The 21400-nt window shown below is 48.5% G+C and overlaps 2 protein-coding genes across 4 annotated transcripts in view; one reads left to right on the forward strand and one right to left on the reverse strand.

The window, feature by feature from the left end:
* Positions 1 to 11251, forward strand: part of USP42 (ubiquitin specific peptidase 42) — a 47922-nt gene extending 36671 nt beyond the window's left edge. Inside the window, exons 13-17 of one of the 2 annotated variants that reach the window (XM_023735349.1) lie at positions 20 to 114; positions 1952 to 3445; positions 4537 to 4838; positions 9769 to 9808; positions 11133 to 11251. In XM_023735349.1, coding sequence (XP_023591117.1) covers positions 20 to 114; positions 1952 to 3445; positions 4537 to 4838; positions 9769 to 9776 — 1899 coding nt within the window. In that variant the 3' untranslated portion in view covers positions 9777 to 9808; positions 11133 to 11251. Of the gene's footprint in view, positions 1 to 19; positions 115 to 1951; positions 3446 to 4536; positions 5288 to 9768; positions 9809 to 11132 lie in introns of those variants that run through there. The other variant, XM_012556771.2, reaches the window with a different exon arrangement.
* Positions 9315 to 21400, reverse strand: part of CYTH3 (cytohesin 3) — a 29184-nt gene continuing 17098 nt past the window's right edge. The window contains exons 9-13 of one of the 2 annotated variants that reach the window (XM_023735350.1): positions 16508 to 16584; positions 16317 to 16388; positions 16007 to 16161; positions 15641 to 15733; positions 9315 to 13391 (exon numbers count right to left, since the gene is read on the reverse strand). In XM_023735350.1, the coding sequence (XP_023591118.1) occupies positions 15661 to 15733; positions 16007 to 16161; positions 16317 to 16388; positions 16508 to 16584 (377 nt within the window). In that variant the 3' untranslated portion in view covers positions 9315 to 13391; positions 15641 to 15660. Of the gene's footprint in view, positions 13392 to 15639; positions 15734 to 16006; positions 16162 to 16316; positions 16389 to 16507; positions 16585 to 21400 lie in introns of those variants that run through there. The other variant, XM_004380821.3, reaches the window with a different exon arrangement.

Below are 21400 nucleotides of genomic sequence, written 5' to 3' on the forward strand. Positions count from 1 at the left end.
ATTTGTTTTTTCATCCTAGTTGATGCCTGCGCCTTTGCCACTTCTCCCAGAAGACAAAATCCTGGAAACCTTCAAACTTAGCCACAAAGTGAAAGGCTCGGTGGAAGAAACAAGGTAAAACAAGAAAGACTTACAAAGGAAGCTGCGTGGCAGGAAATCTCAATAGTGCCTATCAGTGTGTTGGAATTTTTACTCTGTAGAAAGTTTTGTAATGAGCCTTTGAATCTTGATATGATTTGAACAATATCTATAGAATTTTGTTAATTTGTCTTTTAGAAAAGTAAGTTGAACAAATTAGTCAAGTCCATGAAAACAGGACATGTTCATGGTAACATTTTCTTCTGCTTAGCCACTCTCTGGTTAGGCATGCTGTTGGCACATGGCTGAAGTAGACACCCAGCGCTGTCTCACTTACCCTTTTAATGACAAAGAAATATATGAAGATGCACTAAGGTTATAGGGCAGGGGTTCTCAACTGTCAATTAGCAAATATTTTCTAATACCCTCTCTACTATTCTAAAACTAAGTTCATAGGTAGAACCTGTTCCCATATTAATTTTTAAAAAAATCAGTACATTGACCTAACTGTAATCACTGAGAGGAATGAAATGAAACGAATTTATAATAAAATCGTAGCTATTGCAGTATGTAATCAGGTGGGGCTGCACTACTCCCAGACATGGTGGGGCACGCAGGTGCTCACAGCTGCGTGCATATCCACAGGTGTGCTGGGCACCTCGAACAGACTCGCCGTCAGTCACACAGTGTTCTAAAGGTGGATGTTTTGGTGAAGTTCTGGCCAAATTTTGGTACCATTGTCTCTAGGTTTACAAAATACTTGCATTCTTGAAAAATTTAGTGCCTATTAAAATTGTGCAAATAATATCATAACCAGATTTTTCGCCCACATGAATGTCAGGATGTGTGAGACGTAGGACACCAATTCATGATGGAGGACTGCCCTGAGCTTCGGGTTCCCCCATCATTGTAACAACCCCAAAATGCCCACCCATTTCCAAAATGGCCCCTAGCAGGTGGGACTGCCCTCACTGAGAACCACTGGAATGAGGCCTAGTTATTAAAACGGGATGGTGCAAATCCTATAGGCACAGAGGAGCACTCAGTCCCAATATGCTCCAAAGGTAGAATGGCGCTCATGGTCAGTCGTTCGCATAATGACTCTCCTCTTGTTTCTTTCCTGGTCTGGCTTAGTGGTCCTCAGATCTCATGTGCAGGAAAGCTAGTATAGACGGTCGTATAAGCAAGCCATGTCTGCCGTGACCAGGCACGAGTTGCTTTATGAGCTGGCTGAGACGCTCACTCCCACGCTGTAGGTAACGTCATTGCATTGACTGCATATGTGTTCTCACCCCAGATAGATCCCTTCTAAACAGTGGAAATCACTGTAGGGTTTTTACTGTTTCCTGGCAGCTTCCATTAATCTTGAGATTGTATCAAAAGCTCTACAGCAATCAAGGGCAGGTTCATTTACTGCAAAAAGTTTTTCTGAGGCTTCAGTGATTCCTCACAGTTTCTAAGAATCCAGGGAGCTGCTGGCTGTGTTTGCTGGCTCTGAGGCTCCAGGAGAAACTCAGAGGAAAAGCGAGAGCATTGTTCAGCTCCCTGGATTGTTTATACTTAGTCATTAAGGAAAATTAGAAATAAGCTCGGGAACAGGAGGGGCCTGTAACTGCAGAATTATTGATGCTGGAAAATGGGATAGGTGGTAGGCTTGATACAAAATTTTGTATTTTTATCTAACAAAGGAAAGCGAAAATTCCAAGTTTCCAGTGATGACAAGTCCGACAATGGGTTTTAGCCAAGTATATTTAAAGGTATAAAATATTTGGTAAAAGGATGTTTTGAATATTTGCCCCTGTAAGCTAATGACAAAAACCTATTAGGCAGTCAAGCTAATTATCTTATTTACTTATCTTGGTGGGGGCTGCAGTGCAACTGGAACAGAGAAGAACCCGAAAGAGGATCATGAAGCCGAGCTAGAGGCTGCCAGTAGCCCTCTGGATCCCAGCGAGAACCTGGAGACGGTTACAAGTCTCGGCAGCAAGTTAAAGAAGGCGTTGCTTCCCTCTGAGCCCAGCGTCAAATCTACCAAAGAAGAAGCCTCTGAAAATGGTTCCGCAAAACCCACTGAGTCTTTGCCCAGTACCCACAATCTCTGTAATGCCAACAAGAGTACCTTAGGGGATGATCAACTCTCTAAACTGTGTGACCCTGGGAATTTAACCAGCGATCAGATCAAACCATCACAAGATACAAACGGGACATTAATAGAGAGTCCACAGGGCAGAGCATCAGTGGAAACAGCAGAGAAAATGACTCCAGCTCCCTCAGTAAACTCAGCTGATGAATGTGAGCATAAACTCTTGGTTTACATTAGTAGGGAGAAATGCCGAGAACCGGAGGACCTTCCTCAAAGCTCAGGCATGTCCACAAGTGAGCTGCCCTCGCCTCAGTTAGACACGATCACAGAAAATCACTCAGACAAGGCCCTTGAGCAGAGTAATGGTGAGAGACGTGAAGAAAACAAGGTTGGGCAGAAAGTTCAGGATCATTCTCCAGTCAAGGAAAAAATCAGCAGCCTCAGGAAGGTTGATCGAGGACATTACCGGAATCGCCGAGAGCACTCCTCCAGCAGCGAGCGCGCGAGGGAAAGTAGGAGCAAGACCGAGGACCGTTACCACAAGCAGCGGCACCCCTACACCCGGGAGCGGCCCAAGCAGGACCGCCACAAGCCTGAGCACTGCAACGGGAGTCAGCAGCACCTGGCTCACGGCGAGCGGGGCAGCCCCGGCGAGCGCCACTCCCTGGGCCGGTACAGCCACCACCACTCTCGGAACCGGAGCGGGTCAGACCAGGAATGGGGCAGGTACCACCACTCCGAAAGCGAGTACGGCTGGGTCCGGGAGAAGTACTACCCTGACAAAACGAGATGGGACAAGTGTCGCTACTACCACGACAGATACGCCCCATACACAGCCTGGGAGGGCAGGGAGTGGAAGCTTTTCAACGGCGACCGGGAGTATGACAAAGCAGGGCAGTACAGTAAGCGGCCGTACAAGGACTACTGCAAGAGCAGGAAGGGCTGTGAGCTGGTGGCCAAAGAGAAGGACCGGCACCACTTCAGCAGCCCCAGGGCAGGCCCGCCCCATGCGCTTGCTCTGTACCCGGAGAAGTACCCCCACGAGAAAATTGCACTTGGAGCTGAAGAAATCAGTTGTCATCTGTCCGATCGGTTTCATGAACACGAAAACGTAAAGTCCCGGAAACGGAGATATGGCGGTGTGGAAATGAATGACAGCAGTGTAGAAAGGAAAGCCCAGAGAAGCTTACAAAAAGATTCTTTCGAGGAGCCTAAAGTGAAGAAGCACAAAAAATCAAAGAAGAAAAAGAAATCCAAAGACAAACACCGAGATCGGGACTCCAGGTAGGTATGGGGGCCGCTCGTGGGCCTGCGGTCGGGGGAGCAGTAGGGCCCATGGGCTTCAAGCCGTTTGCTCCTCGCTCGTCTGCCCATTCTTGCTCTCTTCTAGCCTGACTGAGTAACAAGTGAAAGAAAGGCTGTGTCACGTTTATATTAGTTTGACTTGTATTTTCATCTGTGTAGGTTTTGCGATTTCACTGCTTTTACAGATTTCTAAAATTCAGTTGTGCTTTTAAGGTATATCTTATTTCATGGTATATAGTAAAATGCCCAACAACCTCATTTTTCAAAACGCTATTGCCATTTTTGGCTCGTACTTTATAAGACTTGTAGGAGTACGTGCATGATGTCCTATGAATGAAAGCCTGGGAGTCTCTGACTTCAGAATCAGTGCCAGTATTCTTACTCACCTGCTGTGGTTGTATTTTCTCATGTCTTCATGCTTTCTTCACGTTCAGTGGCTGTCAGGTGGGCAGAAAATGGGAGGCCACACTCCTTTTGACATTTGCATGCCAGAGTGGGGGTTTGAGACGTGTCGCTTGTTTCCTTGGCCTTTGTCTCTGTCTCCATTTGTCAATTGGAAATCCACTGGGGAAATTTGGTTTTGTATTTTTAAAAAGCAAATTGTTCGGTGAGTGTCTTGAAAATGACTTATCCCTGATGCGATGGAGAAGTAAGAACAGAGTTACTCTGTAGTTTAGCAGACAGTTCTTAAAATTGAAACCCTGGGAAAAGATGACCAAAAGCCCTGGGTAAATAAACAGTGGTTACTGGAGGGAAAAGGTAATCATAACCACCTCCCCTCATATGTGCTTGAGACACCTGGCAGAAGCGTTTTATTTTCCTTCAGCCACTAGTTTCAGGAACAGTAGCCGAATCTTCCCTGCAGTGTTTTGGCCCCTGTGCAGAGCTATAGTCGGCTAGGGGAGGAGCCAGTGGTGAGTTTATGACCCTGAACTTAAACAGTTGTTACAATGAAAACAACACATTTTTAATTAGATGGGTGTCTCACCTGTGTTTAGACCAGCACATGGGTCTAGAAGCCAAGCAGTTCTGCTTTTCTGACTGTTTCATTCTGGGACGTTCTCCCGCAGGCATCAGCAGGATTCAGATCTTTCAGTCTCGTACTCTGATGCTGACCTCCACAGACACAAAAAAAAGAAGAAGAAAAAGAAGAGGCATTCAAGAAAATCCGAGGACTTTATTAAAGATTCAGAACTACACTTACCCAAGGCCGCTAGCTATGAGACTGTGGACCATGCCCGGCGAGCCGAGGGTGGCTTTCCTCTCTCTGATGGCTGGCCTCTAGAAGGCATCGGACCTTGCCGCGAGAAAACAAAACATCTAAGGATGGAAAGCAGGGGTGACAAGTGTCATCTCTCTGAGTATGGCCAGGGTAAGGGGATACTTGGAATTAAGAACTGAGAAAATATTTTTTTAATAAAAAATTTTTTTTAAAGGTAATTGACGCATGAAAAAAAAATCCCCAAATGGCATGAAAGGGTATACAATTCCGAGTAGGTTCCCGCCCACCCCATTTCCTCCAGCCCCAGCTCTCAGATGTGTTGTGGGACTCAGTTGCGTGGTTTGGACATTTGTCGCCGACCCGTTAGCGTTCACTGGAAGCCTAGGTTATGTAGAACCAGGCCCAACAGCACCTGGAATCTGGAGGCCCTGAAATATATGGCTCTGGGTATCTGTGTGTTTGTCTCTTTAAGGTCTGGAGAAACCCCGTTGCCGTCAAGTCAATTCCGACTCATGGCGACCTGTAGGACAGAGTAGAACTGCCCCATAGGGTTTCCAAGGCTGTAATCTTTATGGAAGCAGACTCTTGAATCTTTCTCCTGTGGAGTGGCTGGTGGGTTCGAACCACTGATCTTCGGTTAGCAGCTGAGTGTTTAACCACTGTGCCACCAGGGCTCCTCCTTTAAGGACTAGAACTCTTCACACCATTTTTGATAGAAATAGTTTTGCTCTTCTGTATCCTTAAACCTTTGGCATTCTGACTGTAATCTCACTCCTAATTTGATGACTTGGGTCATTGGAAACATTAGTTGTAGGCCTTGAGCAGAGTGATGCTTCAAGGCTGCTCTGGGGTTCTGGGCTCCTGACTTGGGGAGATGACTGCAGGCTGCTAGGTTCCCTGCATTCTTGTGTCTGTTCTGCACAGGTCTGTGTCTTCCTTGAATCAAGAAGCCCTTTCTGCTCTCTGAGTGCATGTAAAGTAGCCCTTCTCCCCCTTTCTAATTTGCTTCCAAGGACCTTTGACCCTGGAAAGGGGCATCGAGCCTGTCAGAAAGGGATGGAACGTAAGTCAGTGGACCTCCAGCGGAGGTCGGCAGACTGCGGCCCTGGGGCCAAAGCCCTCCGTGGCCTGTCTTTCCACGATCTGCAAGTTAAGAATGGTGGTAACGTTTTTTATGTGCGTGTTGTACAAATGTACATAACAAAACCTACACCATCTCAGTAATTTTTACATGTATAATTCAGTGACATGGATTCCATTCTTCATGTTGTGAAACCATTATCACTCTTTTTCTGAATTATTCCATCACCATTAACGTAAACCCACTGCCCCCTAAGCAAAAATTCCCCTCCCTTCTTCTCTCCCATCCCTGGTAACCACTAATCAGCTTTGGTATCTGTATAGTTGCCTGTTTTATGTAAGTGAGATCATGCAGTATTTGTCTTTTTGTGACTGCCTTGTTTTACTCAGCATAGTGTTTTCAGGGTTCATCCAGGTTTGTGGCATGATCAGGACTTCATTTCTCTTTACAGCTGCAAAATATTCCATTGTATGGATAGACCACGTTTTGTTTCTCCACTCATCTATTGATGGACATTTGGGTTGTTTTCCTTTTGGCTATTGTGAAAAGCACTACAGTGAACATTGGTGTACAGGTTTCCGTTTGTGTTCCTGCTTTCACATCTTCTGTGTCTATACCTAGCATTGGGATTGCTCGGTCATATGGCAATTCTGTGTTCCCCTTTCTGAGGAAATGCCAGACTGTTTTCCACAGCGCCTGTACCATTTTCTGTTCCTGCCAGGAGTCGATGAGGGTTCCAATTTCTCCATATCCTCACCAACACCTGTCGTTTCCTGTTGTTTTTTGAATCATTGCCGTTCTGGTGAGTGTGAGGGGGTATCTCATGTGGTTTTGATTTACATCTTCCTAATGGCTAGTTGAAAACCCTGGTGGCATAGTGGTTAACAGCTACAGCTGCTGCTAACCAAAATGTCAGCAGTTTGAATCCACCAAGTGCTCCTTGGAAACCCTGTGGGGCAGTTCTGCTCTGTCCTGTAGGGTTGCTATGAGCTGGAATTGACTCGACAGCAACGGTTTTGGTTAATGGCTAATTGGAGCCCTGGTGGCACAGTGGTTAAGAGCTCAGGCTGCTAACCGAAAGGTCGGCAGTTGGAATCCACCAGCTGCTCCTTGGAAACCCTATGGGGCAGTTCTCTGTTGTTTAGTGTTGCTATGATTTAGAATCAACTCGACAGCAATGCGTTTATTTTTGTTTTTGTTTTTTAACGGCTAATGACAACATCTTTTTATGTGCTTCTTGGCTGTTTGAAGGTCCTCTTTGGTGAAATATCTGTTCAAGTCCTTTACCCATTTTTTGATTGGGTTGTCTTTGTTGTTGGTTGTAATGTTTTTAAATGATTGGAAGAAAATCAAAAGAATAGTAACAATTCATTTCACATGAAATTCAAATTTAAATGTCCATAAAAAAGTTCTCTTGGAGCACAGCCACACTCAGTTCATTTACCTGTTGGCTGTGACTGCTTTGGTGCTACAGCAGCCTCATGGAATAGTTACGACAGAGACTGTGTGGCCTAAGGTGTTTGCCATCAGGCCCTTTACAGAAGCAGTTTGCGACCCCTGCCCCAGACACCCTTGGTTCACTTTCACAGATAAAGTGCACGGACGTTATTGCGGGAACTCTGATGCACCATTTGAGTTGCCCAGAGCCCTTTTGGGCTTCTCGGTTCTTGACTCTGTCCTGGGCTTGTGGTGGTGTTGATGTGTCACGGGGGAGACACAGGAAGAGGAGGCACTGCCTGGCCCCTCCAGTGGCTCACAGTCCGTGTGCGATTGTTGATTAAGGCAGGCACATGGTCTCCACAAAGTGTTGGTGTGCAGAGAACCAGAAAACACGAGGCGTGCATGGACTGTTCTCTTGGGAGGAGAAGTGTGGTCTCTAAGTGTTATGGAGGAAGTTTGTGAACAGCAAGTAGCAGGTGCAGAATTGCCATTGCCAGCAAGAAGTGGAGGCTTAAGTGGTATTTGCTATGTGTGTGCGTGTTTTTCGTGGTCAAAATACATAGGTAGTACCCACTTAAACGATGGGGTTCCATTCCAACAACTCCGTCATAAGTTGGTTCTGATGTAAGTCAGGTACCTCATTTTTTTTCATTATTGCTCTTTATTATCAGTGTCTTTATAAATCATAACATTGAACATCTGTGAGTGAACATCTGAGAATAACAGCAGCAAATTACACGCTGCAACACTGTAGTACGTATTACGATAAGATGTACAAAAAAAAGATGGTCGTGAGGTTCATTGTAACTCGAATAGATCGTAAGTCGGGGACCACCTGTATGTAACGAAACCTACACCATCTGACAACTTCTACATGTACAATTCAGTGACATTAATTGACTTTCTTCAAGTTGTGCAGCCATTCTCACTGTCCTTTTCCAAATCATTCCACCACCATTCACATAAATTCACTGCCTCCTAAACAATAATTTCCCTTTTCCCCCTCCCTCCCACCCCGGTAAGCTACTAATAAGCTTTGATTTCTACATATTTGCTTATTTCACATAAGCGAGATCATACAGTATTTGTCCTTTTGCAACTGATTTATTTCGGTTCATCCATGTAGTGGCATCCATCAATCAGGGCGTCATTTCTCTTTCTGGCTGAGTAGTAGTCCGTTGTATGTATGTACCACAATTTATCCATTCATCTGTTGGTGGATATTTGACTTGTTTCCACCTTTTGCCTATTGTGAATAGTGCTACGGTGAACAAGTATCTGAATCCCTGCTTTCACTTCTTTGGGTATATACTTAGGAGTGGAGTTGCTGGGTCATATGGTAGTTCTGTGTTCATCTTTTTTGAGGAACTGCCAAACTGCTTTTCCCCCAGCAGCTGCACCGTTTTACATTCCCACTTGCAATGGATGAGGGTTCCAATTTCTCCACATCCTCGCCAACACTTGTTATTTTCCTTTTTTTTGTTTTTTTTTAATAATAGCCATGCTAGCAGGTGTGTAGTAGCTCATGTGGTTTTGGTTTGTGTTTTCCTAATAGCCAGTGACATTGAGCATCTTTTCATGTGCTTGTTGGCTGTTTGAATGTCCTCTGGTGAAATGTCTGTTCAAGTCCTCTGCCCATTTTTTGATTGGGTTGTCTGTCTTTTCGTTGTTAACTTGTCCATGTGTTTTTTAAGAAATTAATTATACACGTTTTAAAATTGGTTTCACATGAAACATGTTGGTGATTGGGGCAGGGGGTCGCGAGGATGGATTCCCTTCTGACCCTGCTCGGCACGTCAGGATTAAGTGTGAGGTGGGCCCGTTCTGTGTGTTGGGCCAGGGCCTGGAGGGCTGCCGCGTGGTTGTCAGGTCGTCTGTACGGACCTGGCCAGAGGCTGCCAGGAGGCAGAGGCTCTGCAGGGAAGGGGCTGAGTGCCAACCCTGGGCTTCCTCACGTTTGTAGCCCAGACGAGGGTCTTGGGGCTGCAGCAGGCTTTGAGCTGTGACCCTGTGCCCTGTCCCCGGTCAGACTGCACCTGAGGGCTGCCTGGTTTGCAGCCAGGGGCGGGGCACAGCTGGTGCCTGGGTCCGAGAGCTGTCCTGTTCATCCTTCCCAGAGGGGACTCCTCCCATTGGACGGAGGATGGACACGCTTTTCTGACTGTCTTCCATGCATCTCAAGTCCCTTGTCCTGCACTTTGCCTGTTTTACCTTTCTCATTTGGCTCATAGTCTCTGGTTCTTTTCAGCCCTCAGCTCGTTTCTTTGGCCTAAGATGCTTCTGTCATGAGTGCTGGTCTGTCTGATGGGGCTGCAGATGGTGCCCACCCACGGGGCCCCTCAGTACCACATGAACTGTCTCTTGCTTTCAGCAAAGCACTTGGAGAAGCAGCTCATGACATGCACGTGCCTGTCCTCCTGGAGGCCTGATCTCAGGCCATGAACTGGAGGCTTCAGAGAATGGAGTGTTAACTGTAGTCGTTTAATGCACCTGCAGAGCAGAGGCACTAAAAATTGTGCAAAACCATCATTAAAATGTTTCCGAACCTTTGCTTTCTAGGTGATTGAAAACTCGGCCTCAAAACAATTCACTAGTTATGGTAAGCTGTTTTCATATTGTATATTTCATAAATGCTGACAGAGCTGGTGAGGGACACAGAGAAGGGAGTGTTAACTTTAAAGACAATGTCAGATGTCAGGGAGCACCCTCCTGGTCTCGGCCCTACCCCCAGTAGCTAGGTGATAAGATGCGGGGTGTCTACCATGGACGGGGTGGGCGGGTCTGGGGAACCAGCCCCACTTAGCTGCTTCCCAACAAGCTCTGCACTGTCGGCAGATGCTCCGCACTGCCCACAGATGCTTTTCATGGGAAGTCCAGACACCTGCAGAAGGATTTAGCCCCCTTTTCCTCAGACTTTCCCAACGTTGTCAGGGAAGATTTATGTTCCTTAGACTTAGGAAGAGAGTCACTCCATTTTCCCATCTCCTTCATTGTAAGAAAAGCTGGCAGAGTTCATGGCATTAGAATCAACAGGACGGTCATTTGACAAATGGAGAATCCTGTTTCCCCAGCCCAGGCCTGCCTGATTGGTTGCTCTAAGGGAGGAACCTGGGCATCTCTGTTCCTTTCCCCATTCCCCGTGCTTCTGGGACACCTGGTCTGTGGACTGAGGGGTTAGCACCACTCACATTGGGCTGCCTGGCCCGGTGCCCAGGCCGGGGACACTGACCCCAAATGCCAGACTTGGCAGTCATTCAGAAGCCTGTCAACACATACCCTTTTCAGGTGGAAATGACTTTGTTTTATTCAACTGTGGTGTGAGTGCCTCATAGCAGATCGAAACCCTTGAGTGTCAAGGAGTGTTCAAGTAATTTAATACTGGAGTTTTACTCAGTGGCCCTGGGAGATGGCAATCGTGTTTATACCCTGCACTTTCGGAGGTAACGGGGACAGTGAATCATTTTGCCTTTCAAAGGAATTTTGTCCAAATGTGTCTTAACTTTTTAGTCAGTGACAGGGATTTAAATGAATTTCAAATTGAGTTTTCTCCTGAAGATTAGTTTGCAGTTAATTAGCATGCTTTCTCCACCCGTCCTCAAGGAAGAGACCTAAGCCTAATTAAGGAGGGAACCCGAGCCCGAGGGGAATGTCGGGTTGAGGTGGATCAGCAGCCAGCTTGGATCCAAGGACCAGCACGTGCCATCAGCTGGCCACCTTGCTCCATTATGCCTCAGAGAGGCAACCAGAGTTACCATTTTAAGGAGGGAGAGTCTCCCCAAAGACCTTGGGAAGCTGCTTAAGAGGGAAGCCATGGATAAGTCACTGGTGTGAAAAGGGGAGGCCCCTCCTGCAGCTCACTGGGCCCTTTGTCCCAGCCCTCCTTCCTAGGGAATCACTAATGTCTGCTGCCTCTTGTCTTTCAGATTCAACATGTTCAACAGAAGCCATCCCCAACCCAGCTTAAATTATATAGAAAATAACTTTGTTCAAATCTGCGTGGTGCTTCTTTAGTAAATACTGTACAGATTTTACCATGGAGAACTTTTTTTTTAGTTTTTACCTTTTCTTAATTGCCCTTATTCCAAATGGATGAACACTTTCTACAACTGCTGACCATTGTAGATACCGTGTATATAAATCACATTGAAAATAATGCCCTGGAATAGAACATCTCAAATGCTGCTTAATTACAGACTCAGGTTGATTACTTGTATTTCATGTAATGTTCCTCCAAGTTAGACATCTGGTGCAAGACCAACCGGGAAACCATGGAATTATTAAAGTACAAACAACTGACAGTGTGTGTATTTAATTTAAAGACTTATTTAAAGATTCACAGCTCTCAACTAGACTTTTGAGAGAAGTCTGTTTTCTGTAATGTCTGATACTAGAAACTAATTTGCTTCATATTTTAGTTGTATTCAAGATGTATTTTATAGACAAGTTCTGTTTTTGAACTTTGTGGAACTATTCCAATCAATTTACCAGTTATGATGAGTATTTACATTATGAATGTATAATCCAAACATTATTTGTAAAGCCTACAGTATGTTTTTATTACCTAACCCTTTTTGATACAGTGTCTCTTGTCTTGACTATATGGTACAGGCGTCTGAGTCATCAGCTTGGTCCCTTAAAGTTCCTAGTTACAGACAAATTCATACTGTGATTTTATTTTTAATATGGATATGCTATCAAACTGTGATACACTTATAATTCACTGGTCCTGCATCAGGAGATGGAGTGGGGAAAACTGTATGTAATACAGTTTGTTATCTGAATAATCTGTATGGTTTATACAGTTTGTGTTGTTCAGAGATGTCTAAAGTTTGATCTTTGTTTTTTTAAAGATTAAAAAGCACTTGCCCCACTGTAAATATACAGCATGTGAAATTTATATAGTATATAAATGGCAGCAAATTCAACATTTTGTGTCTTATTTTTTACTGCTGGTTTCCCATTTGCTTACAGACACTTCTACCTGACTTCCTCTACTTCCTCTCTCTCGTTCACCTCCTTAAGCAGACAGAGGCCAGCCTGCCCGCAGACATTCCAGTGATCAGAGCTGGAGAGCAGGTTGCTGGCTCCAACAGCAGCTCTGTTCTAAAGAACCAAATCTTAGACGATCTTGCTTAACAATACGTTTGATTTTTTTATTGCGTGAACACGGTATTTGCAAGAGAGCGTTTATAGCCATACAGTCTCCAACTTTACTTACTATTCACTTTACAACAAAATATCAAGATACAGAATATTTCTTCATGCAAGTTGTGGAAGTATATACACTGAATAACATTCCAGAAATCCATATATATGTACATTAATTATTTACATACTATATTTACTGTAAATAGAAATGTCTTCTAAGAAAAAATAAGAAAACGAGAAATCACAATTTGTGGTTTCTGGTCTACCACAGACCTAAACTTCTCAGCAAGCATATCTGTGTAGATATATGCATTTGTAACTTTAAAAATATGCATTGCTTTATGTGAAGCACTGAGTGCTGCTTCATGGTGAATAGCTCCTATTTGGACTCAGTTTGGTACCACATATAATTGTTCAAAAGTGTTACCTGACCCTGAAGAAATCCGGTCCTCCTCGGGGGCCCAGCGAGAGAGCCCGGTGAGGCTGTGGACACTGCAGGCGCCACTGGGCACTCCTCTTTACTGCCTCCTACTCCCTGTCTCTGGAGGAGGCTTTTTCTTTGGCCAGACTTGAAGCTAATGATTCAAGCACTGAGTGTAGACACTGGGCGGGGAGGATGAACATGACTGATCAGGCTCAAGCTCAGGCAGGAAAACCAGGCCTGCCCACGCGAGGAGATGAAACTGTCGCCTGGCCTCCGGCCACCGGCACACAGCCCCGGCCTGGCGGGCTCTCTGGAACGGGCCTGCCTGGGGATCGGTGGGCACGATGGCTTTGTGCCCACTGTGTTAATACTGTCACAAGACCTGGAATTAGATGGCTTCATGTAACACTCGGATGGATGGCAAACTACACAGACTGTAGCACCACGTGTTCTGCACGGCTCCTGTGAGCAGCCTTGGTGATGATGCTCCCTCGCAGATGACGCAGCAGAGAAACAGACTTCATCAGGTGTCTCCTTCATGCTTGCTTTTCCCAACACCACTCTGAGGCCAAACCCCAAACACAGCAGCCCTGTGCCCCCAGGGTCATATCTGGGGTGAGAAAGTCAGGAGAAAGTGTTTTTTCTTGCGTGAAACACTGACCAAGCTGGCCCACACTGGCCCTGGACATCCTCACCAGCTTTGGGTCTGGTGGCCCAGGCAACTTTCCTGTGGGCTGGAAGACCGGAGGCCAGAGTTGCATATATACCAGTCAGGCTGCCCGAGAACGCCGACTGTTGCCTTTCTCAAAAATGAAAGTTTTGAATTTGAGGTATCAGTACAGTAACAAAGCCTAAAAATCTGGGAATGAACCAAAAAAACAGGTTTGATGCATAGTGGAGAGTTATGGGCTGGGCACCCCTGCAGTCCAGGGTGACTTAAAGCTACACCGAGGTCAGCTACTCGGAGGCAAAGGCCAGCCACTCAGTCCTAGCATCAAGGCAACACATAAGGCTACTCAAAACGAAAACAAGTGCATACGATCTGAGGTTTTCTTTCTCCAGCTTTCATTTTGCACAGAAGTTATGGCACATAAAGGGTGCGGATTCAAGGACTGTCAATGCAAACGGCAGGTGGACAGGAAGGCCTGTGCGGGGAGGCCCAGCACCAAGGCCGTCCAGTGACAAAGCAGTCACCTGTGCACGAGGCCCTGTGTGTTACGTGTCCTGGATGTGGACGTAGCTTACATTAGGGAAGGAAGCTGCATCTGTCACCCAGCCCCTTCCTGAAGGTCCAGAGTGCTGCTCAGAGCCCCAACCACTCAGCATCCTCAGTCCAGGTCTGGGTGACCCGACCACATCGGGGCTGAGCCCCCTCACAAAGCAGATGCACTGCGCACCCACCACCGCCGTGGGCAGCACCTTCCCGGCCTCCTGGGTGGCCTACGTGGGCTCACACTGCTTACAGAAGACCCAAGTGCCACACTGGTTTGGTCTAGACAAGGTATGTGTATGTGAAATGACACATCCAGCCTGGAGTTTGCTCTTTCCCTCCTCATAATGAGACGAGCTCTCCGAAAACATGGTCTTGTATTAGAGGAATACGACTTCTTATTTCTAGTTATTTACATGTCTCTTCATTACAGTAAGAAATTTGGTCAGATTATTGTAAGGTCAGTAAAATTAATCATTCATTTTGCTGACAAGTTTTAAAGAGAAGAATGTGGTCAAAAGCCAGCCTGACGCATACTTGGTTGAACCATATGGAACTGCACTCTGTGCAGGTCAAACCAGCCACACCAGCAGTTTCGTGTGGTTCAACATACAGCCTCTGCGTCCAGGGAAAAAGCTGTCTCCCAGAATTCAGCAGTTACAGCATAAACATCCCCCCAAAAAACATAATTTATACTGAACAATTTACTTTCCAGAAAGTATTTGAAAAAGTATTTGTGGGGCAAAAAAAGTCAAAGTTTTAAGAGCAGTACCAGGTGTCACACCTGGGGCCCTGCTCCTGGCTGCCCTCCCTCCCCCCTCCCTGCCAAGTGCTCGTCCTCCCCCAAGGACCCCAGGCCCCCCTCTGGGAGGTGGGGAAACCATGCCATGGCCCCCACGCCTCTCTCCCTCCCTGACAATGGCGAGTGAGTCGCAGCACCGGCTGGTCAGCAACAGCCCCCCAAAGTGCAAATGCCTCTCCCTCACCAAACCCCTTTGGGCGCTGCATATGTATTTTTTCAGTGCATGGTATATACTTGTGTCCTGGAGTTAAATTTATAGCTGCCATTCTAAAAATACTACTGTTAGAAAGTAAGAATCTTTCATCATAATTTCAGAATATAAAAAAGCATATAAAAGCTATAATCATATATTTGAGAAAAAAATTCTGAATAAAAAAGTGGTAGCTTTTCCTTTCCTGTGTTGCTATAAAACAGTGGCTTCTGGAAGGGCTGACGTGGCACAGCTGGTGGCAGCGCGGTTCCCGTCTAGAGAAAAGGAGCCCTGTGCTGGCGGGCGCGCAGCACTTCTGACAGCTCCACCAGGCGCTGCTGTGGAGAAAACTGATAAGGGCGTGTTTGGACATCTCCCACGCGGGTGATGAGGGTCAGCAGGAAGGGAGGTTTTCTGGAACCTCACCAGCAACAAAGATCCCAGACCACGGCACTCCTAAGGCTTCAGAGCGTGCAGCTTGGTTCACTACACCCGACCCCAGAGCACTCTTCATTTGCGAAGCCGTGAGCACGACACAGAAACCACTGCCTCCTGGCCACGCCTTCTGGAAAACGCTCTAAGGAGGTGTGATCCAAGGTGTCACGGGGAGGACGCTTCAGTCACTGTTTGCTGTGGGGTTTTGGTTTTTACTTTTACCTGTTGAGCCAGGAAAGCTCTTATTTTTTATTGGCAATCCTTCTTTTCCTTGTTGCCAGCATGTCATAGAAAGGATCCCTACTGATACTTGCTCTGATGAAAAAAAGGGAAAAAGTCAGGTTAGACCCATGCATGGGGCTGTGCGGTCTGTAAGACACAGTGCCCCCACCCATCAGCCTAGTCGTCATCAGACGAGCAGAGCCAAATCTTTGAGAGCTGATGTCTCCTTAGAATTTCTGGAAACAAAAGGGTTCATTCACTCAGGCAGGTAGGCACACACACACACACAAGCACACACTCTCCAACTTAACTGTCAGAAAGAAACAGCCCTGAAGCCTCTGCAACCCTGCGGAGCACCTCACTCACTTGATGGACTTGATCCACTCCTCCTTCTCCTCCGGGGTCGGGGCAGAGATCCGGTACACCACATGGTTCCCTTCTACCACGCGGCCATCAGCTTCTGTCTTGCAGGCTTTGATAACTTGCCCTTTGTGGCTTGGGTTATAAAGCTCAAAACAGTTCTGGAGGAGGGCAAAGACAAGGGAGGACATCACCCAAGGGCTCGGGGGAGGATCGTAAATGCCTAGGTTCAGGCCCCTTCCCTCAGCACTGCCAGCATGAGAGGGTCGAGCGTGTTGAAAGAGAGAATTTGACAAGAGAAAGCCATCCATCTTACCGGTTTCCGCGGGTCTTCCACCTCTCGGATGCTGAGGTTTTCCAGTGGAATAATTCCCCGGGGCTCCTTATCCTACAAGAGAAAGGGGCGCATCTAGACCCACTCAGGCTATTGGCCTGGAGGATCCGTCTCCATCTAGAGTGGGTGCCAGTCACCACGGGGGGACAGGCAGGACCCGAGCTTGCTCTTACTGTTGTGTACTCGAAGTAGTAGAGGCAGTTGTCCGTCAGGATGAACCAGCGCCGCTTCCAGGTCTTCACGCGGCCTCCTGCAAGCAGAAGGTCTCATGAGTCAGACGATGGTGCAGGCCAAGCACCAGGGCCCAACGGCTGAGGGGGTCCCGGGAGTTAAACAAGTTAATGAATTTTCAGAAATGCCACCAGGAACCAAGCTTGGTTTTAAGCTTTCCTTCTCATGAAAGTGTTTGACATTCAGACTGACAATCAGAAAAGTCCTGAGCTAGCCACACTGACCTGGCTGTTTAAGTCCATCTGATCCCCTGTGCCACCGGCTGGAAAACTGGCTGACACAGGGCACTGCTGGGGCCCCTGGCATGCACCCCCAGATCCCCTGGATAATTCAGTCATCTTCAAATCTGCTTCCCAGCAAAGTCAGTCATAATGGATGGGCTTAATTTCCTCACATGGAGATGACCATATGATGCAGTCATGGCCCACTCACCCCAGATCTTCTGTGACCTAATCCTATTACACCAGGGTGGTTATCGCATTATGGAATACTTGGGGCGGCCCTGGAATCCATCACAATCAATTACCCCTTGCCCAGGGAATTATTAGATTGAACTAATCTTGTAACAAGATCTGAAACACACGTGAACACGCCTCACTCAGCTCCTCTGACAGACTCCTTTCACTAAACGAAAAGGAACTCTCTTTTACCCATAAACATGCAGCAGAGACAAACTGGCTTCAATTTCTTGCCCTTGCTGCTGACGTGAAGGTTTTTGTTTTTTTTTTTATTAAGAGAAAAACATGCTGTGGGCAACAAATTCAAGGGAGACACACGGTCCAAGGCGGAAAATGACTCTCCAGGCCCCAGGGGCACCCAGCGCTGAGGGTGCTGACGTTCTATGGGCACCGCCCAGGTTCTCAGGGCACACAGGCAGTGCAGTGCTGTCAGGGTGAGGGTCTGCCCTCAGGGCCAGGGCCACCCCCCCCACCACCACATAGAGACCATGAGTCAGTGCAGTGCAGTTGAGAGTGAGGTGAGGTGAGGAGACGTGTGGTAAAGTGAGGTACATTCTAGAAGCCACACAGTGTGCTTGGGGGACAGGACGACAGGAGGCCTTCTGTGCGGGTCACATGGCGAAATGAAGAGACGCTCTGGATGGAACCCCTGGAAGCCAAATGTTACCCAGGGCTGGGGCAGGAGGGTTAATGTGGCCTCTGACGGGGCTTCAGTTTGCAGACAGCCAGGGTAAGAAGACAGAAACAAGAGAAAATACAGCAGGTGTGCAAGGTGCACAGGAGCCCCGCTGCCTTTCCTTGTGTTTCCGGGCACTGGGAAGGCCTCGCCCTGCCTCACAGACCAGCCCCAAACGGCTCATCCTTCTGATGTCTAACAGGTGGCTCTCTGATTGTGGCCTAGAGAGGCGTGGAGAGCTCCAGCACCAGGGTGAGCCAGGGCTGGGCTCAAGGCTGCTCTGTCCACCCTGCCACTCGCGGGCCCTGAGAAAATCCCACTCTGGCGCCCCCCACACCCCTCACCAAGGTCCGCACCCACAGAAGCACGAGGAGGAAAAGCATTAGCCACATTGTAGGAGTCATGGCTCTGAGACATGCTCTGGCAGGAAGGTGCAGTCCCCTACCTCCTTCTCTTGCCCAGGGAATTATTCCTGTCAGGAGGGTCTGTCTGAACACCAGGCTGGCCATGGCCTGGCCCAAGATTCCCTCAGGCCCTCCCTCAGGCCGCCTCCCAGCCAGGGCTCCCAGCCTGGGACACCCCATCCCCTGACCCCATGGCCCGCCCCCTCCCAGTCTCCTGCCTGTACCTTGGCTGCTCCATGTTCTCTGGACCAGCGCAGCCTCACCAGGGCTCTCGGCATCTTGCTGGGGTTCTCTGCTCACCCCAGACAGGCCTGTCCATTTTCCCCCCAAGACCAGCACAGGCCCGGGTTCCCTGGCGGCCCCCGGCCCCACACTGGCCCTCTCTGGCCTTCCACCTCCCCTGGGGCATCACACAGGGGAGCTCAACCTTGTCCCCAAGTCCCGGGTGACAGGCGACAGAGACATGTGCTAAGGACCTAGAAGCCACAAAAAAAAGGAGGACACAGCTGATGGGTTCCAGGTGCTTCTCAAGCTGAACTCTTGTGATCCTGAACTCACCCAGCTCCGTCCCTCACACTTCCTCCCTTGGCACCCCACTTGCACCCGCCTCACTCTGTCCCTCACATTTCCTCCCTGGGTGCTGATGGGGCAGGGTGTTTTCTCTGGCCTCAGGGCCCTGCTTGCCCCTCCTACCGGCTCCCACACAGCACCAGAGGCATCTTTTGAAAAAAAAATAAATTGGCCGAGTGGCTCCCTGCTTGAAGTCCCCCAGGGCTCCCTCTGCTCTCATCATAAGACCCAAACTCCCTAAACTCCCTCAAGGCCTCCCCTGAGCCTCGGCTGCACCTTCTCTAAACTCAGTCTCCAGCCAGTTCTCTAGGATCCTTCCCAGGCACCCTGTCTGCGAATCATATCTACCAGACGCTCTCATCATAACGCGGGATCAGGTACCGCCTGTGGGTTTTGCTCACCCCTGGGCCCCACTACCCTGTGCCCATCGCTAGGCCCGTACCACCAACTCCCAGGAGAAAGGGCTCTCTGCTCCTTGCACCCTGACTGCTGGCCCCTGTTCTCAAATTCAGTGGCACATCCTGGAGGGTCCAGTCCCTGGTCCCCATTCTCAAGGCCAGGGGAGCCTCATAGGCCTGGGGGATAAAGGCCCGGCCCAGGGCACCCTGTCAGCCCCAGGAGGGGTTGGGACAGTGCCTTGATCTCAGGGCTAAGCTACAAGAAGAGACTGTGCCGTGCAGGTTTCTGGCTGACGTTATGAGACACCTACACACACACCACCCACACGCAGACACTACACACACGCACACCACCCACACGCAGACACCACCCACACGCAGACACTACACACACGCACACCACCCACACGCAGACACACCACCCACACGCAGACACCACACACACACACCACCCACACACCACACACCACCCACACGCAGACAATACACATACGCACCACCCACGCGCGCCACACACCACTCACACACGCCTCTGCCAAAAGAAGCCTGGCTTCCCTGAAACTGGGGCAGCACCTGCTTTCTTGTCATTTCCCTCCTACTTTCACTGCTGTTATCAGGCGGGAGCGTGCACACCCACGACAGCTCAACTGAGCACACGCCTGCGTGCATTTTTAACACAACGGATTCTCAGGACTTGAGGCGGGGCCGTAATTCACTAACAGTCCTCACCAGGCCCTGCACACTGCACAGGAAAGATGAAGCGCCTGCCTGGCAAGGCATCCAGGGATTGTCAAAGTGCCACCTGGTTTCAAATTTAACTGTCTAGGAGGATGTAATTCAGCAAGGTCACACTTGGGGCCTCCTGTGCCCTTTGTGCACATGCTTGGAGACAAATGTTTTAGTTTCTAAGCCTGTTTTGTGCATCTGGCCAAGCGCCTGCCCTGTGCTAGGGGACTCTCTCCAGTGACCGGGAGCTGTGAGGGAGGCCTGGAGCCGGCTGTCCTTACTAACGACACACACCACCTTCAGGGCAGACCTGTGGCCTCCTCGTCCCCTCAGCTGTCTCTGAGGCCAAGCCTGGGTCCAGATGGCGACACTCTGGGCCCTCAAAGCTGCCGGGATGAGGCCTCCGGACCAAGAGTCTCTGGGTGCTGAGAGCTGCATGGTTCAGCAGGGTGGGAGCCTGGACACAGCCACTGCTGCTGACCCACCATGTGGGACAGACCACGCCAGCCTCTGGCCTCTGGTTTCACTCCTGAGACCAGGGCAAGAACAGAGGCTGCCTGGGTCAGACGGAGGTCCAGGAAGACAAAGGTACAATGGGGTAGCCTGCACCCCAGGGGCTCTGCCTGGCGTAACTTTCTGCATCTGCTGGTGTCCTGGTTCGTCCCTGGTATTGTTGCTAATAACGATGCCAACTCCGCATTGTGCTCTTTCAAGATCTATCTATGTGGGATCAAACTGACAACAACTCAAATAGATAGGAATCTTAGGGAACAATGAGTTTATGTTAATGGTGGACGAACAACTCAGAAAAGGAGGGTGAGATGTTTACACAACTGGAAGAATGGAATCAATGTCACTGAAGAGTACGTGTAGGCACATGTTGAATTGGTGTATGTTTTGCTGTGTATATTCTCAGTAACAATAATAGAAAAATAAAATAAATTATTAAAAAAAAAAAAAAGACAACGCAGCCCCTCAAATCTTCCCTGGCGATCCATCAGCACGGTGGCTTGGCTTATGAGGCCATTGTCCACCAGGGAGCGCCCTCTGCAATGCAGGGCCAGAGGGCAGGGTCTCATCAAATGCACCCCCACTCACTCTGCCTGCCCTCCTTCCCCTGCCTTCACACCAGAACCACAGGCTGTCTGACATTTGAAACGATGGTGTCCGTCTGAGGTTACTTATGCCTCCAAGTCCCATGGCTACCGCTATGAGGTTTCTAGCAAAGATCCAGACTCTGCTAAACTGGTGCAGAGCCGGGGAAGGGTCAGAAGAGCAAGGCGACCTCGAACTGGAACGACAGGCACTGGGCTCCCAGGGGAGTGCCCCACCCATGCTCACACCCTCACAATTCACCACGGCTGTTTTCTCCTCCTTGCTAAAAAACTACAGAGTTCTCACTGCCCTTAATATCTTACACGCCACAAGAAACATCTGCTCTCAGAAATGCCTTGATGGAACAGTTGTCACAGCTTGCAGTTTAATGTTAACAGGAAGGCAAAAATCCCAATCCCCACAGTCAAAATGACCTCTGAAAACTCCTTAAACCACCCATAAAGCATAAGGGGGCCATTAGGACCTGGGGTCTTCCCGAGGCGGCAGG

Source organism: Trichechus manatus, unplaced genomic scaffold (assembly GCF_000243295.1).
Source record: "Trichechus manatus latirostris isolate Lorelei unplaced genomic scaffold, TriManLat1.0 scaffold00077, whole genome shotgun sequence".
NCBI classification, from domain to species: domain Eukaryota; kingdom Metazoa; phylum Chordata; class Mammalia; order Sirenia; family Trichechidae; genus Trichechus; species Trichechus manatus.